Raw genomic sequence first — 18,426 nt, 5'->3', positions numbered from 1 at the left:
CATCTAATCAGTGCAGCCATCAAGGAAGACTAGACTGGCTGTTGGTAAGATTGTGTAAGTTCAACTGGTGTGGGACTTCACAAGACTGATCTCTTGGCATTTGGTAGACCCAACTCTTAATATAGATATGTACTACACACGCTGGTAGAGTGACTGAGCAGCCAGGCTCATCTGAGATGGGGTAATGAGAGCTGTAGAGTAGCACTATGACATCAGTAAACACACTTAAGTTACATTAATATACTTAAGGCAAATTAAGCACAAAAAGTCGCAATTAATAGTAACATTCAATGGAGGATAAAATTCATTTAAACAAGAACCAATAATGCAAGGGAGTAATTTCTTTCTATGCTAAACATGTTCCAACACACAGAGTGACATCAGGGTCTACTGCATTGCTAATGTATGCATGTCTACTGTAAATTCTGTATTGTATGTAATTACTGTATCCTATGTAACTAAGATATTGTCTGTAACAAGTGCCACGATGCCCACGGGCTGATGTGCGCTCTACAAATCTGTATAAATAAATAAGGGTCAGTACTGGCACTTATTCTGGTTGACCATTACAAAATTGTATTGGAGGGAAAACTGTAGTACACAGTTTCAACTTGCTCAATTGTTAGTTTCTCTCAGAGGGATGGGCAGTCTTATTCCAGCAATAATAGTGTGAACAATTAAAACCTGTAAGGGAACAAGCACTGCCAAAGCAAACAAGTTTCAGAAGAGGAGCCTTTAGGAAATCAGTACAGCCAAAGTCAATGAGACAGGTCCAGTTCTGATGCAGCTTTTCTTAGAAAAATGTTACCGAACAGTCAGGAGTTCTTTGAAAAAATAAAATTAAAAAAAAAACATAAAAAATTTAAAAAAAAGAATCACAGAAGCTCAAGGGGAGCTGGAGCATACGCTGGAAGGCCTGCCCAGGTGAGTTGAGGTCAACTCTAGCAGGGATAAAAATAGTAATTCCCCCACCCAAGTCAGGGAGCACCACAAAATGGCAAATAGTAGATATACCCCACGTCCCACAGTACTTTAGAATTGAAGAAGAGGTTCCAGCTGGAGGCCTTAATGCAGGCCCTTGTTCCACGTCCTTGGTCGTAGTGACGAAAGAGAGGATGTCTGGTGGGCTTCTGCAGCAGCAATCTTGAGGGACTTGGCAGCAATGGATTCCACACCATTCAGCGGCTCTGGTTTTGGTGATTTTCTCAGCACCCAAGAGAAACAAATCGCTCTGGTTTGGGATTCATCTGCGCCTTGGTCCTGGATTCTGTCGAGGGGCTCTTGACGAAGAATTCCTGCTTTTGGAGGTTCTTGAAGACAATGCACTCAATGGTCAGGGGTCCCCGAGCAATGGGATTCTGTAGCCTAGGAAAGTCGCAGAAAGTTGGGTGATGCGCAGTGGTTGAGTTGAGCGGGAACGGTTGAGAACGGTGTTCCACTACTTTTTTTTTACTGTCAACAGCTTCACTACTTTTTGCAACATTTTCATCATTCTGGAACTATTCTTTGTGAAGTTAAAGCACACTTCACCATTTTACCACCGGATATCAGTTACAGCTAAATTGAAATATGTTTCAACTCAATTGGCTGCCGACCAGCATGGCTGCCATCCTTGTAAACGGTATTGCACGTTGCTCCCTTACTACCCACTCTGTCCCGGCCGGAGTCACAGTTCCATCATGTTTTTTGGTACACTTCAATCACTGGTAATTAGCCAAAATGAAGCAGGTCGTAAGGATAGTTGGTCCCACCAGCCCAAGGGAGGAAGTCGTCCTGCACGGATCTTCCCTGTTGAAACGAAAATTGGGTCAGCACAGCTGCAAGGCTTCACCGGATCCTCTTCAGACATGATGTTCCAGTGGTCGACTGCCTTTAGTCCCAAATGCCTCGCCTTCTATGCAAAATACCATTCATTCACAGCCCCACAGCTGTCAATCACACAGGAGTTGGGGGCCAGGGGGTGTCGTCCTCTAGGACAGCCACCCGCCCAGTTGGAACAGGTTTTGGCCAGGCATGCCTACAAACAAAAGTGTTTGGCTCCTCCCGCACTTCATGCCTTCCCAGGCACACTGGAGCCTGGGCGGGCTGAAGCCCGCCAAAAGGTAAAACACACAAGGAACCTACTTTAAACCGAGTAAAAGCCCGAAAGGAACTAAACAAGAAAAAGGGGAAGAAAGTAGTCTGGGGACATTTTGGAAAAATAGTCACCCACGAGTGCTATACTGCAGCTGAGAAATCAGCCTGCTGGTACCCTGCGTAAAAGGTAACCACTGCCACTATCCATGCAAGTTAGTTAGCGTAACAAAATGTTACATGAGAAGTGGGATAAGGAGTTACTACGTAACCACCCCCACCCTCAGCACTCCACATAGTGGTGTGTGCTGGATCCACAAAAGGAAAAGTAAGCAAGATAAAAGCTCACTATTCGTGGGACCGGCAGTTCACACAAGAAAAATTATTTAAACACTAAATACATGTGACTTCTCAGTGGCACTGCACAAAGCAAATGCCTATGGAGTTTACCACTCCATTAAACCGTTAAAAATCCTAGTCAGAGAATAACATGATTGAGTGGCAAAAAGTACTACTTACTCAAGGTTAAAAATCTAAAAGATCCCAGATTCTGGCAAAAGAGCTGAGGGTCTCCAAAGTTAAAGGGAATTAGAGAAACTGAAAATTCTCCCCAACAAAGATCAAGCAGCCCGTTATCCTTATTGCACGCCCAACAGCTCACAAGAAAGCAAGTCACTGAATCAAACAATTTCCAGTACAGACACTAGATGGTTTCTCTAAACTTCCCCATGTCACCTCTATGCTCAAAACCTTCCACCAAAACTCAGTTGCCAGATATTCCTTCCGAGACATATCAGGCTGTGCAAAAGCAAAAAACAAATGAAGTTTACCCAGGGTATACTCCTGTGTCCAAAGTACTGCCCAGACCCTCACATTCCAAAAATCTAACTATAGGCGGAAAAGGGAAATGTCTTGTGCCTTGAAGGTGTACAAATGTTCAGAAAAATACAACACAAAGGTTCCAGAAGTTCACAATGCCAGAGGGTGGTTTCCTTACCCTAGATTTCTCTTCACCCTGGTTTATACTGGTTGCTTACGTTCCTTTAGATCAAATAATAATTAATATACAAAGTAGCATGGCTGACAGTCTGATTCTGGATACCTGGTCTTTCCAGGTTTCTTCTTACTCCTCGATAGGTCTTAATCACACTCTGGTTATTCTGATTAGTTTAGTTTATTAAGTGCACCTAACCCTGAGGTAACTGGGCACTAGAGCTTATGACAGTTACAGAAGCACACATATGGTGTACATAGGAAGGAAGTGCTTGTCGACAATAAGTTAGAGGTTAGTCGAATTGCATATATAATACATGTAAGGGCATAGAATTTTCGCTGGTGGTTTGTTTGGTCGACAGTGCAAGAAATACATTGCGAAATATGTTAGGGTGCATAGGATTTCTGCGGAGAAGGGACGAGATTTATCTGGGGCCCATTAGTGTTTGTCGAAGAGACCGTTTTTCACTTTAGCGCTGAAAGACCAGAAGGACGGTTCATCTCTGATAGTAAAGGGTAGAGAATTCCAGCATTTGACAGCCAAGACTGGGAAGCTCGATCGTCCCACAGTTTTTAGTTTGTACCTCAGGATATTGAGACAATGAGAATGCGAGTAGAAGGATCTAGTCGGTCTGGTTTCTAGACAATTTGTCAGCCAGATATTTAGGGGCAGTGTTTGACAGGCATTTATGAGTGATAACGAGTGTGGAGCGAGATTCTTTCACGCACAGGAAGCCAGTGGGCATCCAGTCTAATGGTTGAGACGTGCCTAGACGGGAGGGGGGGGGGGATGTTTAACGCAGATCTCAGGGCGTTATTCTGTAGGACCTGCAGTCTTTTCTGCAGAGCCTAAGAAGAGTTAAAATAGTCTAGCTTCGATAGGACTAGCGCCCTGGCTAACGTGATGCGGCTGGTGGAGAACGAGTATTGTTTGCAGGCAGTCAGTTTATTGGTATACGCTGTAGTCGAGGCAGTGGCATTCACTTGTTTAAGTGAAAGTGGATTCTAGATAGACGCCTAATGTTTTGACCTCCTTGGCAACTTTGATGGTATTTGTCAATGTTGAAGGATATCCCCCTGTATCAAGTTTATTTAGATGTGCTTCGGATCCAATGATCAGGAGCTCTGTCTTATCATGAAGAGACTGGGCAGCCATCCACGCCTGGATTTCAAGGTAGATTTAGTTTATCATTTATCAATTTGGAGTCATTTTCATAGCACCCCGTGAGCTTAATGAGGAACTGGGTGTCCTCTACATAATTCGTGTAGGTGATGCCCATGTTATCAAGATGATCAAAGAGGAGCTTTGTGAAGATGTTATAGAGCGGAGAGACGCACAAGCCCTGTGGTACTCTGCAGTAGATGGGTGACTGGAGCAGCGGAAGTTGCGAAGACCTTGGTTGTTCAGTTTCAGAGAAATTATTGTATCCAATTAAAAGCCTTTGTGGAGAAGGCAGCATCTGGTCAGGTGTTCTGTCAGGATCCGGTGATCAACAAGATCAAACACTGCAGAGAGGTCCAAAAACAAAAGGACGGCTAGGTTGTCTTTATCTTTGGCTTCATCCATTTGGATTTTTAAATCCAGGTGGGCCGTTTCCGTACCGTGTCTCAGTCTGAAGCCAGATTGGCAGAGACCCAGTAGGTGGTTATCCTCGTTTTTGAATTTGGAGATAGGCCCACTCTATCCAGAATGTTTAAGAGGAAAGGGACAGTAGTAATGGGCCTATAATTGGTCAGTATGTGGGGTCTAGGTTCAGTTTTTTTTAAGGAAGGAGATAACACACGCCTCCTTGAGGTTGTTGGAGGCTGAATCAGTGTTGAAAGAGAAGTTAAATCACAGCGGCAATGAATGGGGCCAAGTCTTTAGCTCCTTAGTTGATGAATGAGGCAGGACAGATATCTCCCTGGCAATTGACGGTTTTAGGCCTACGATGTTTTCCACTTCTTTCGGTGTGAATGAAGAGAAGAAAGGAGGGGGAGGGGCCAGTGGGGTGTTCGTGTTAGAGCTATTGGCCAGGCTAGTCGTATTAGTCTCTAATTTAGTTTGTAGCGTTATTTTATAAGATAAAGCCTACTGTATTTTAGCACACCAATCTGCAACCTTGAAGCATGCTTCTGTTGGTGGAGCTGGGGTCTCCAGTTCCCTCAGAATGCTGAAGAGCTCCTTGGTGCCAGATTTTGCATTAAGTATTCTGTTATTGTATGTCTTTTTTGGAGTTGATGGACGATTTCTAAGCGGAGGCAGCAAATGCAAATACTGCCTTGTTAGGAGTGGTAGGTGATTTTTTCCACGTGGCTTCAGCAGTTCTCTTGGCATTGAGGAGGGTTTTTAGCTCGGTCGTGAACCATTTAAGATTGGCTGCCGGTTTAGCTTTTATTAGTTTGATGGCAGTGATGTTGTTTATGGCTAGTTCTGAGGGGCCATTGTATAGGTCAACCAATTTGTCTATGTCGTTGTAGTTAGGTGGGTCCAAGATAGCGTGGAGCAGGGGTCGTAGGTTATGTACCAGTTGTTTCTGGCTAGAGTTTGTGGGGCAATGGTGGAACTAGGATTAGGGAGCGCACTATCCTGAAAGGAGCAAGAGATGCATTGATGGTCCGACCATGAAATGGGCCAATTCTGGAGGATTGTGGTTGTGCACTTAGATCTGCCAACCAATCCAACTTTCTGCACTTGTGCGTAGGCCCAAGGATGCAGTGTTTGAAACCAAGCTGGGATATAGAATTTTCCACAATGGTAGCATTAGGGTCGTGAAGGCATAGAGAGGTCTCCAAGCAGGATAATGTGAGAGCCTGCTTTGGTATTTTGGGTTACTAGGTCTGCAAGTCTTCCTCGAAGGAAGAGATGGAACCCGGGGGTCGGTAAATTAAGTGAAGTAGGATCGTTCGGGTTGCTGAGAGAAAGTTTAGGCAGACACAGAAAACTGCTCCAAGACTAAGGAGGGTTTTGAAAGCTACCCCCCCTCCTTTGCCGGTGTCCCTGTCCAATCTAATGATGGTGTAGCCCTCTGGGAGAGCTAGTGAGAGGGCTGGATCTGGTGCAGCCAGGTTTTGGTGATGGCAAGGAAATCTAGGTGGTTAGTCGAGATAAGATCAGCAATATAGAGTGCATGAGCTACAAAGAACAGTGCATTGATGAGAGCTGGATTGACTAAATGTGGTGCTTCTGGATGCTGGGATGTAGGTAACAGGATTAGAAATGTTGTTGGGCTCCGTAGCCTCTACCGGTACGGTAACAGTACAGATCTATTATCAGGATTTTCTCATGCAGGGCATTTTATAGATTGTCCAATTTGTTTTGACCCAGGATACTCTCCTGCCAGGGCTTTTCTATGTGCCAACACTCCTCAAACACTTGTGACTTGAAATGCCTGGTATACTCTGCCAGGGCTTTCTCAAGCGTATTGCGCACACTTGCAAACTTGACAGTACATTTATTCTGCTCTGTTTCTTCAAGAAATATGGCACTTGCTTCAATTACTATGGTTAGCTTTCGGTCCAATCGTTGAAATGCCCCAGCGTTCTCTCTTCCATCAGGTGGACTCACCGGTTTGCTGTAGCAGCCGGGCCCCCTCTTCCTGCTTAATGTTTATGCAACACCATTCCTACTACTTCTCAAAAGCTGCAGTATCCGTGCATGCCTTTCCTCTCCATCGTCGCCAGCTGTTCACTGCATATGCAGCTAAGCTAATCCCGCTACGGGACACCATCTATACCTTTCAACACTCAATGGCTAACTAGCCTTCTAGTACCGGAAGTAACTGTTCATGGACTATCCCACCTGGTTTCGCCCAGGATGCTTGCATGCCTGTCACATGCTTGATGTTACGTACCCTGCCTATTACACTTACTGCAATCTACTGAGTGATATATTTAAATGCTGCGTCTCACCTTCCCTATTGTCTCCGTTATCCACGCGCACTAAGGTAACTAATGTGCATGACTTTCAGGAAGAACTTACAAACATGCCTACGTCTACCTTACCATCCTTCTGGATTAAGCCTACTCAATTCTTGCCACCTTTGATGCTCAGTCATCAACCGATCTCCATTAGGCCTACCAAATTCCTTCCAGAGTTAAATCTGGGCACAAACCAGCCCAAAACAGATGCTGTCACCTTATTTGGATCACACTGTTCCTTAACACCTATCCAATGGATTAAATGCTTTGTCCTTAGACCAACACCTAACCAACCATGCTCAATGGAACAAGAAATGACAGGCTTAGCTCAAGACTTACGAAAAACCACTCTCGACAGACTAGTCGTCCCACGCAACCTAGACAGACTTCCTCCGCCAAAAAAGCAACATCCAAGACCAACCTCATTACTAACATAGTAATTCACAGTAACCTTCCTCCCAACTCCTCTAGTATTGTAATGACTCCTATCAAAGGTGCCCTGATCAACGCACGATATATGGTAGCACAAGCTATAGACTTAGCTCACCTGGTTACTGCCGAAAAATTAGTCGTTCTGTCAGTAACTGAGACGTGGCTCCATGAAGCAGCTGGCCCCTCTCCTACTCTATACCTGAAAATTACATAATTTTAAGAGCAGATAGAAAAACATCTAGAGGCGGCGGCAGCCTGGCCTTCGTTGCCAAGTCAAATTTAGGCCTCAGTATCTACACCTCCACACGTCTCGTCATGTGTACAGCTCACTGTGAAACTTCCCATGAATAATTCACAGACCCTAACATTGCACATATACAGGCCTCCCAGTCCCATCGGCTCCTTCGAAGAAGACATTACAATACTATTTGCAAATACCAAACCTCAAGTACTAGTGTTAGGAGACTTCAACCTTGGTCTGAACTACCCAAATGACCTACCTGTCTTGGCACTGTCAAACACTCTGACCCTACGCATAAGGCCTAGTTCAGTAAATCAGCCCACACAGGGTCAATCAACCCACACATGTAAAAGGAAGAACCCTAGGCTGGGTAGCCAACCTTAACTGTGAGACCATAATCGCCCCCATCGAACCTCAGACCTCGACAGATTATTCAAGCAAGTATACCGCCCATCAGGACCAACTGAATAGCTCCTACACTCCTCACGAGGAATAAACGGAACATCACAGTAGACAAGTTAATGCCTCACCTCCAAACCATCTTAAACCCTCTGCCGGCCACTTCTGACCCAGCTACGCTAGTAGATTTATATAATGATACTATTTCACAAGCCTTGGATACTAGCACCCCGCTTAAAATGCATAAAGGTAAACCCAGAGCCCACCTGAATTCGTGGTTTACACCCCAACTGGAAAAATGTCCCTACTGAGGACAATAAAAAGTAACCTTCTGAAAATCACTGCCAAATATAAAGCTGATATACTACAAACCAAACGTGAGTCATAGAATGACAGGAACAAAGCTAGTGCTAGCACCAAATAACTTACCTTAAGAGAAATGGAAGCCCCTACTCCCCTTGTTGACACTACAAAACCTGGTGCACTAATATCCTAAATTAACTGCAACAAAACCGCCCTCCTCCAAAATAACATTTCGGGAAAAAAGGCCAGGCACCCTTCACAGTGCCACAAATCTCACTTCCAAACCTCCCCAGCGCTTCAAATGTGCCCAAGTCGCTACCCATGAGGTGGAAAATAGAATTCTTTCGTCCAAACCATCGAGATGCCAGGCAGTTACATGCCCAGCTCAGATAAAGAAGCTGCTAGAGCCCTGGCTCCCTTCATCACCACACTAATCAATGCCTCCTTTCGCACATGTACCGCCCCTACCAAAGGATGCTTGGGTCTTACCACTTTTAAAAAAACCTTTGAACCACTAACTCTAGACTGATTACCACAGTCATGTTTCTTTTAAAGATAATAGACAAAGCAGCGCACCTCCAGACACAATCGTACCTGGAGACGATCTCCTAGGGCTTCGACAATCGTTTCAGACCACTTCATGGCACAGAAACGGCTCCGATTGGTCTGAAGAACCAAATCGAGGAACTCAAAGACAACAGGAAACTTGCCCTTTTACTCCTATTAGACCCATCAGCCACTTTTGATCTGGTGGATCATAAAGTGCTGCGCCAGCACTTATCCACAGCGGCGTACTTCTCCCATGAAACCACAGCCGGAATCCAATCATTCCTGAACAACATGTCCAAGACAGCGTTCCCACCCTTGGCCTCAGCAGACCCCACACCAATCATATGCATAGTACACAAGGATACTGTTTATCCCCCACGATGTACAGTGTCTGCACAAAGCCACTATTTGATGACCTTGACTATCTGGGTGTCACCTACACTAACTATGCAGATGACACTCAGATCCTCATACCACTGACTGTAGACGATACTGACCTGGCCTTAGTGAACAAAATCCATCTAATCATTCAGGCTTGGATGGCCTCACATGGCCTGTGCCTGAATGACAACAAGACGGAGCTCCTGCTCTTGGTATCACAAGCCAACCATAACAAACTTAGCAACAAATGCCTATCATTCAACAAGGAGGTAAAAACAGGCTTTTACCTAGGCTCAACCTATGCAAGCAAGTCAACGCCACTGCCTCAGCGACAGCATACTATTGCTGATACATGCTTGCAAACCTTTGCTGTCGACAGAGCTGCATCATCCTAGCGAGAGCCTTAATCCTTTCAAAACTTTATTGTAATGCCCTCTACTTCTAGGTGCTAGCAAACATTGTCCACAAACTGCAAATGCACTTAGAACGGCCCTAAGCATCCCCAGAAGACAAATTATGTGAGACTAGGCGAAAGAATAACTGGCTCTCAATCAATGACACAATTCAGTTCAAAACGGTCTCACCCACAAGTGTAAACAATGCCGTCCCCATATATCTAATGAATAAAATTGTCAAAAAACCTGCAACACGCCCCACGAGTATGGCCAACTCTCGTCTTACAGTACCTAGATTTAATCTGAAAAAAGCAGCGGGCAGTAGCTTCCCTGTGCTGGCTGCACAGTTATGGAACTCCCTTGCTACTGAACTGAGAGCAGACCAGTCATTTTTTAGTTTCAGCAAAATACTAAAAAGGTGGCCATTTCCAAGGACTCATGATGATTGAGGACAAATAATGCATCGTTTTTGCTCTCCTAAGTTTACACGTTGTACCTTCCCCTATGTATTATACCTCTGCTCCTTTACTGAATGAATGTATACAAGAACTGTAACTATGCAGTGTGGTACCTGAACATTGAACTTACCTGTAATGCACCCAGATAACTCTGGGTTCGGCACGCAATATAAATAAACAATTCTAACAGAGGGTTCTTTGTACAGTGACGTCTACACTGTAGTACCAGGATACAGGGTCTGCAACGTGGAAACTAGTTAACAGTAGTGGCACCCATACAGTCCTGGGTTCACAAAGTAGATATCAGCAGCAGTATAACCAGAGAAGTGGAGCACAAAGATCTGGCTGGGACACAGGATTTCTAAAGTGGGAGGTAACAAACAGTTGAAAGCAGACCTCCCCTAAAGCCAACAATGATTTACAGACTTGTACTGCACAATCCAGGTTCCATATTTTAATTACCTAGGCTTACATATTTCACAAACCATCCACTATAGTGTCAAAACATCCAGAGTATAAGGTTGCTAGTTACCCAGGACTCTTGAGCACAAGCTTCTCACAACCCAAGACTAACCACGTAGCCCTTACCATCTTCTGAAGCTCCTCACAGGACTCCTGCACTCTCTCTCGATCATTGCTGTCCACCACAAAAATAAGGCCCTGCAAATGAAAAGCAACTGCTTACTGACAAGACAATAGAGCATAAAAGCACTCCTTACAAAGAGTCACACAGATAGGAGTCAGTGGGGGTTGGGGTGAACACTGCATATAGGAAGCAGCAATAGACTAAAAAGAGAAGGCATCAGTGCTCACAAGGAAACTGGTACATTTTACTGCAGAGGAAGCATTATAAAGGCTTGGTGGGGGAATTTGGGTTGTAGGAGTATTACGTAAAGAGGACACGTAGAACTAAATATTACCACAGTCCGATCCTTAAAACATAGTGTAAGGCCGAGGGCTTTGTTTCCTAACTGTATACAAAGAAAACAAATCACTATCTCCAATGAAGAGCTCAAGCTTTATGCAATTATACTCCAGTGTAGGGCACATGTTTAGAGGTATCCACTTGTAAATCGCAGCAATAGAACCAGCACAGAGCCCCATACCTGTGTGTTCTGGAAATAGTGCCTCCATAAGGGACGGATTTTATCTTGACCGCCGACATCCCAAACCGTGAAGCAGATGTTCTTATATTCCACGGTCTCCACATTGAAGCCTGAAATAAAGAGAGAAAGTTAAGGGAATCTACGTGTAAGGTAACCTCGCGAAATATGGATGGCATTCCTGGGCTCATTAGTAGTCTCCTTAAAAGTTAGAAGTGTAGACAGAACCCATGTCCTCTTGAGCAAAGAGTATAATTTCCATGTAAGTGGAGTCTCTGCTGCCCCCATATACAATCGCTCTTCAAGATACCTTCCATTAAAGCACTATGGATCGAGATTTTTTAACACCGAAGGAGATTATTTTTATTTAGCTACAAATATATGCATGGGAGGCTCTCACCACACCCCTCCCCCAATATTGTTACCCTAGCCCACAACCCCACATACTTCTGCAGTAAAATTAATTTTGCGATGTGATCTTCTGCGATGTGATCTTCCTATACGAAGCACTTCACTGCATTCCAACGTACCAATGTGACCACCAATTCATTAGATCATGAATCTTTTAATGTAAGGTTTCCCACCAGCCTGGACCTCCTGCTCAACCAAGCCCTTGAGCATTCCCCCCACCCCCTTCTACTAGCTCAGGAGCCTCAATGTACGGTCATATTTTCATGTATTGCCTGCATCATGCTGAAAATGTAGTTTCCAAATACTTAGGTTAATTTTAGCCCTGAAATACTACAACATGTCACATTTGGAGCCCTGCTCTAGAATTTACATAGCAAACACACCAAAATGTCTCCAGACCGATCAATGGTGCAGACCCTGTATCAACTCAGCAGCTATGCAACTCTTACAATGGTCTTGAACGAAGAAATGTGCCATCTCTTGACACACAGTGCCTGCATAAGATTTCAAGGATACTACAAGCCAAATGGTACGGTGCCTTCCTCAGGCACCTACACAGCCGGATAATAGCAACAGCACCATCTTCCATCTAGGATAACCGGATTTGTAAACTGTCAACAAGTTAGTTTTAAAATCATGGCTTAGATTTCTTTAATGCTGAATTAGTTACTCCTGATAGAATGAAGTCACCACAATGCCCTGCGTGGATGTTAATTTTTTTTAACTTGTTTATTCAATTCATTTATATTGCACATCAGACCCAAAGGTATCAGGGTGCAGAGGTTATAGGAAGGTGCACAGCTTGGTTACATAGGCAGAGATATAAAATAATAACAGAAGACAATACATGGAAGTGCAAATTATACAGTGAAAACAAGCAAAGTATATATATATATATTATACATATATACACACATACATACACACACAAACACACACACCAATGACATCAACACTATATTTGAAAGGTAGTCTTTTCCACATACCTGCAAGAGGCAACATTAGAGTAGCAGGGGTCGAAATAGAGATTCAATGAACAGGAGATAAAACCAGCTCCTGGGTGTTAAGCATCACCCTGTAGGCGGGCGCTACAGCAGGGGAACCAGGAGCTACCAGAGACGCCCATTTAACTTTGTCATCATGTATGAACTATTGTTTAAAAGTGTTAAAATTCTTACCATTCTCAAATACTCAAATGTTAATATCACATTTACATGTAAGGCACCAGTTGACCCTAGGAGCAAAAAGTAGCTACTGGTAGCTGTTGGTTTCAAGCTAACCAGGCCATTTAACAAAGGAATCCCTCTTCCATGGAAGCATTGTGACATAAACAAACATTTGTTCCGTTACAGACAAGCACTGCAAGGTTGAAAGATGCTGCAGTATGTGTGGGTGGTGCATCACAGAATACTTGTCCTGCCAAGTAGGAGCTTGCAGAAAGTGCCATTTTGCACGTGTACCTAGTGACCATCTTCTATCATCAAAAGGTACCAGTGAGATCATGAAGTCGGATCCTCTAGGATCCATCCCTCACAATACACCAACTTAACAGCAGCCTGCTTAAATGCAAGTTCGAGTCCATGACTGGCACAATTTTAGAATTATCCAGGGCTCCTTCCTGGCTAATGCAGATGCATCCTGCAGGGAGACCACTTGAAAATCAGTCTTAGGGACTGATGCTCAGGGAGTAGTTTCACATTGATTTCAATCCGTTTTTAGTCTGTTTTAGGATGCCTTTGTGGAGGGATTAGAGTGTTTTAGCAATATTTTTCAGCCTCGGAGTGGTTTTGTAAGGTTTATTTTGTTTTTTGTTGATGGCAAGCCCTTTTTTGAGCTTGTCTGCATCTAGGGTATGCAGGCTCTGTGGAGCAGCCCTTTGTTCTCGAAGACTCGCAGTTTCCTGAAAGGACAATAATGCGATACAATTTGACATTTCAAACCATAAACCATGACAGGAACACCCACCCATCTGCTGCAAATCACTAACCGGGACCATGAAAATGGGCCCAGAAGCACTTATGACCAAGCTCCTGAAAGAGGTCCTCTCTGCCACTCCCCGAAAGGGTAATAGGACACAACTCCACAACTCAGAATACCCAGACACCAGCCGCAACCCATTACCTCACTAAATCCCAGCTATACAGTTAGTGGTGGACAAAAGGCCCAATTTTGGCCTGAAAAAAAATAAAAAAATTAAAATAAAGAGTACTGCAACAGCCATTCTGAATCCTCACAGATCTGAGCCCTAAGGGAACTTATTAGCTCCAGTTAGCATAGCAAACTTCTCAGTATGGACACTCCTACAAGGTGGACAAGCTTGCAACAAGGGGGGTGGGGGGGAAGCACTAATGGAGATCAAGGTTATTAGGGCTAGGATGATTTCTCAAATCAAGTTATGTAAATCCATAGCCATTCTTGGGTCCCCGAGTGCTACACAGATACAGTCATAGGGGCAGACCTCTCCATAGGATCATCTTCTGCAACTTACAATATCCTCTATTAGAGTAGAATCTGTATACTGATGTCAACCAGTGTGCACATTTATTTTTTATGGCATCTCGACAGCTTTTGAGGACAACCCTATGCATAACAATGCCCTTCCTTTGGAAACCTGTCTTGCTTGAGCCCTCTATAGCGCGTTAATACAGGTTAAACCAATTGGGGTGAGCGGATTTGGAGTACTGTCCCGAGGGCTTAACTGGAATTACACTTGCCCTCCGCCGTCCATTTCTCCAGGTAGATTGCCACCACAGGGGTTGGATGTACCATCTTGAACTGTCGCACCATAGCCCCCCCCCACACCGCCCCTCAGATTTCTAAGGAAAGCTTCACTGCGGTGGGAATTGGTATGGGGCTGATCTATTAGGACCAAAGACCCCTTTGCCGATAGCCCCTCAGAATACATTGTGGGGGCATGTCCCATACAGTCACAACCGGGGAGGGGGGCAGGGGCGCTACAGGAGCCCTTCCCTGATGGTTCAGGTCCCATATCATTAGTGGCAGTGCTTGAATGTTGGGCTCCTTGAATGCCCCTTCCTTTCCCCCCCATGCCCTTTCCCCCCCAAAGCAATAGCAGCAGCTTCTTAAGGTCCGCCAGTTCGGACAATAACATGAATTGCAGCACTGGGTTCTTTCCTCGGGAATAGCAGCCGAGGAAGGGGGAGCATTTCAGTTGTAAAAGGTTGGGATATGAGTTTTCCAGACCCGGGAAAGCCTGTTAAAGCCATTTGGTTGGCAGGGTCTTCCGAAGCTGTCGGGGGGGGGGGGGGGGGGGGGGGGGTGGGCGGGACCATTTATGACTGGACCTCCTCATGTTCGGTTTGTCCCAGAGGGCTAGGTATAGTGTTTGACATAAAGGTTACTACATCTAGGTCGGGTATGATTGTGGCAGAAACAAAGTTATCCAGATGGGAAGAGCACTTTGCCCGAGACAGTGCTTCTTAAAACCCGAAATTTTACTCCTGGTGCAATTGGTCAGTGGTACATAGAGTAAGGGAAAGAGTGACAAAGTCGTTGGATAACAGTGGGGCTGTTTGGGATGGTGGTTTACAAGACCCCAAAGGGTACCCCAGGGGAGCATTATCCAACGCCAAACCCGCTCCGTTACTGCATGAGTTGTGCCAGTCAGAGTTACCCTCTGTGAGGAAGTCTGGTCTGGGCGTCGGCAACAGTGACGTCAATAGTTTCCCCAAGATTATAGGTTCACGCCCCAAGAACTGGTTGATTTGTAGGGCGCACCGATCTCCTTGATCAACTTGTAGGTGGTACCAGTAATCATTTAAGAGCTCTGGTCCTTGGGCTTACCACCAGACAACTCTACAAGTGGGGTCAGCAGCTTCCTTTTCACGGATTGAATTTTCCTTTTTGCTGGGCATTGCACATGGATGCCTTGCAGGGGGAGGGAGTGGGTGACAGGGGACAACCTCCGTGGCCACTGCAATCATTGCCATGTCGATCTGGACGTCGGTCAGTTTGTGTACCAAATGCACCCCCCCCCCCACTCCTCCCATTCCTCGATGCTTCTGTTACAGCCTGGTGTGCTCTCCTCTGCATTGTGACTAGCGGCAACCAGCCTTTTCCCCCCATTGATCTCCCCCCCCCCACTCGTTCATGCTCCGTTCGGAATCGGCGGAGGGGCAAGCTTCGGTAATCAGGATGGCAGCCGCCAATTCCCCCACACCCCCCTCCAGCATTGAACACCCAGCAGGCGCCAAACACCTTCACCCTTACCGCAGGCTTCACCCTGCGGGGTAGGCCCAAGGTTTCTGAAGGTGACGGGGCATGGCCAGGATGAAAGCAGCAACAGAAAGTCCCAGGGGCCAGATGGAGCTGGCAGGCGCCAGCGCCCTTACCAAGAACATTTATAATTTCTCAAGTGTTCAAAAACAGAGGACCAGACTCAGCTTTCTAATGATCATTCTTCGGAAGACAACTCCCACAAGCACTCCTCTGTCCTATTGCAAAAATAGCCCATGTCCCTTCCAACATTTTGACAGAGTTGGCTCCTCATTGCTTTAACATGCTTAAGTCTGATGGAAAGTTCCATAACCACTAGCGCCCAAACACCAGTGGAGAGGTGGGGGCGTATGGAAGAATCACATACTATCCTAGTTCTCAGATCACAGTATTAACCTGTGCCACAGCACTGCAAGTTTTTCTAAGGAGCTTGAGAGGCCAAACCAGGGTGATTGGGGTTCACAGCTCAACATCTTTTCTTAGGACTGCAATAGCTTTAGAGCTTCTGAATGCCACATTTAGGCAAATATATTGAAAAAAAATACCTCAGACTGGCAGCTATGCGTTAAACTCCCATAACATGTTTTGCAGGTTAACTTCAAAGTCACATTTCCCTTAGTAGGCAAGACCCTCAAGAAAGCAGCAGCCACACAACTCCAACACATTGAAACAACAACTTCCTTCAGTCCTACCAATATGGCTTCAGATACAGCACAAACGGCTACCATCAAGGTGATGGACAATGCCCTTAAAATGTTTGATGATGGCCACCCTTGCCGCCTGGTGGAAATTCAGCGAGATAGTCCTCAGCTTAATTCAAATCAACCTTCGCCGCCAACTCGTACAATGGATTTCTCCAGATCACCAGCTCTACTGATCACCGGTGGTGTGCCACAAAGATCCATCCTCAGTGATCTTCAATCTTCTCATGGAGCCACTCAAATCCCTCCTGACCCCACACAGCATCCAGCAATACGCAGATGCCAGCACCACATCAATATATCCCTCCATCAAAGACACCCATAGGCTCAAGGCCTGGCTCGCAGTTTTGGATGTCCAGTGCATACATGAAGCTCAACCTCTCCAAGACTGAATTCCTGCTGCTGACCAATAGAACACCACCACCGAACACCCAGACCTAGCTCTCCATGAACAGAGTGCTTCACACCCCAGCTGGCCACCAGCTTCAAGTCTCTTGGGTTTGACACCGACAGACACCCCTGCTTCAAACAGAACATAGCAAGGAAGTAAATGGCTTGGTACAAACTCTCCTGCAGAAACTCAAGCCCTTAATCCCAGAAAGCAAATTAAGATCTGCAGTCCAAACCTTGCTGCCCGCCCACCTGGATGGAATGGTAGCAATGCCATTTTGGAATGCCTTCCAGCACCACCCTGGAATTTTTCCTGCATGCTGCAGCACGAATGCAAATTACTCCACATATGTGACCACATCACCCAGACATTGAAATGCACCGGCTCCCGCTGAAAACGTGCCATCTTCAAATCCTTCTGCATCATCTACAAGGCGCACCCTAATGTTTAAGCTATTTTGTAAGGAAATCTTTACAAAAGAAAAGGAAGCAATTAACTGCAAATTGAAAAATAGATTATTAACTGCATCCTGCGCATAGCACGTCAGCAAGGCCATATTTGTTCACAATAAATGACATGGCCTAGAAAAGAAGTCCTTTCAGTTACGTGGAAGAATACCGCAATCTGCATTAAATGGAGAACAGTGCAATCTAGGATGAAAAGATCATCATATTATAGTTGCAGGACTAACGGCATTATCAAATAAAAACCTACAGAGACTCGGAGCTTGAATGCAAACATGTTATAATGTTGCCCTTTTTTAAAGAAACAATTAAGCATGGAAATATGGAAAACAAAAATGGCAATTTACTCAAAGGGGTAGAAGATGGCATTCCCAATGCGTAAATCAAGGGGTTGAAGCTTGACTATAAACTTTATGACCCTTCCTGGATCACCAAAGGGCCAAACATTTGTAATGTTCTAAAAGACAGGCCATGGCCGTTAAGGAGCAGCTGTTTGTTTTTGTAAAGCCTTCATCTGCCGCAGGGCATATCAAATAATGTATTGAGAAAACGAAGGGCCTGCTGTGGTCTTCGCCAACTTATCACGATTACTCATTAACTAGGCATTCCAAGTAGGGTGACATTCACACCTGGAGTCCGCCATCTGTGACTGTCAAATGATAAATCACTTGACGGTCAGCGAACGGTGTCAAAGAATGATATCATATGGCGACTGCCAGTGGGATGCCAATGTTTTGTTAAGAGGATAAAAATATTTTTTTTACATACAGGATATTTTCTTGAATATCTTTTGAAAGAAATGTCATAGGAAATTAGCATTTCATTCTGAATTTTAAGAGTATCAGCTCGATGTAAAATATTTGATAAGTTTAAGTATGCAAATTAGACGAATGTATGATTTTTACACAGAAACGTTGCACGACTGATTCATATATACTAGTGTCTGTGCTTGCTATGCTGCTATTCTGAGACTGGAATAGGATTGCTGAGTGAAAG

The 18,426-nt window shown here is 44.9% G+C and overlaps 1 protein-coding gene across 1 annotated transcript in view; it reads right to left on the bottom strand.

The window, feature by feature from the left end:
• ARF5 (ARF GTPase 5) overlaps positions 1 to 18,426 on the bottom strand; it is a 59,400-nt gene that overhangs the window by 7,499 nt on the left and 33,475 nt on the right. The window contains exons 3-4 of the mRNA XM_069629525.1: positions 11,231 to 11,340; positions 10,713 to 10,784 (exon numbers count right to left, since the gene is read on the bottom strand). Of these exons, the coding sequence (XP_069485626.1) occupies positions 10,713 to 10,784; positions 11,231 to 11,340 (182 nt within the window). The remainder of the gene's footprint in view (positions 1 to 10,712; positions 10,785 to 11,230; positions 11,341 to 18,426) is intronic.

This window comes from Ambystoma mexicanum, chromosome 12 (genome assembly GCF_040938575.1).
Source record: "Ambystoma mexicanum isolate Mex_15411 chromosome 12, UKY_AmexF1_1, whole genome shotgun sequence".
In the NCBI taxonomy this organism is placed as follows: domain Eukaryota; kingdom Metazoa; phylum Chordata; class Amphibia; order Caudata; family Ambystomatidae; genus Ambystoma; species Ambystoma mexicanum.
Note: the sequence above shows the minus strand (reverse complement) of the source record. Positions and strands in the feature narration are given on the sequence as shown.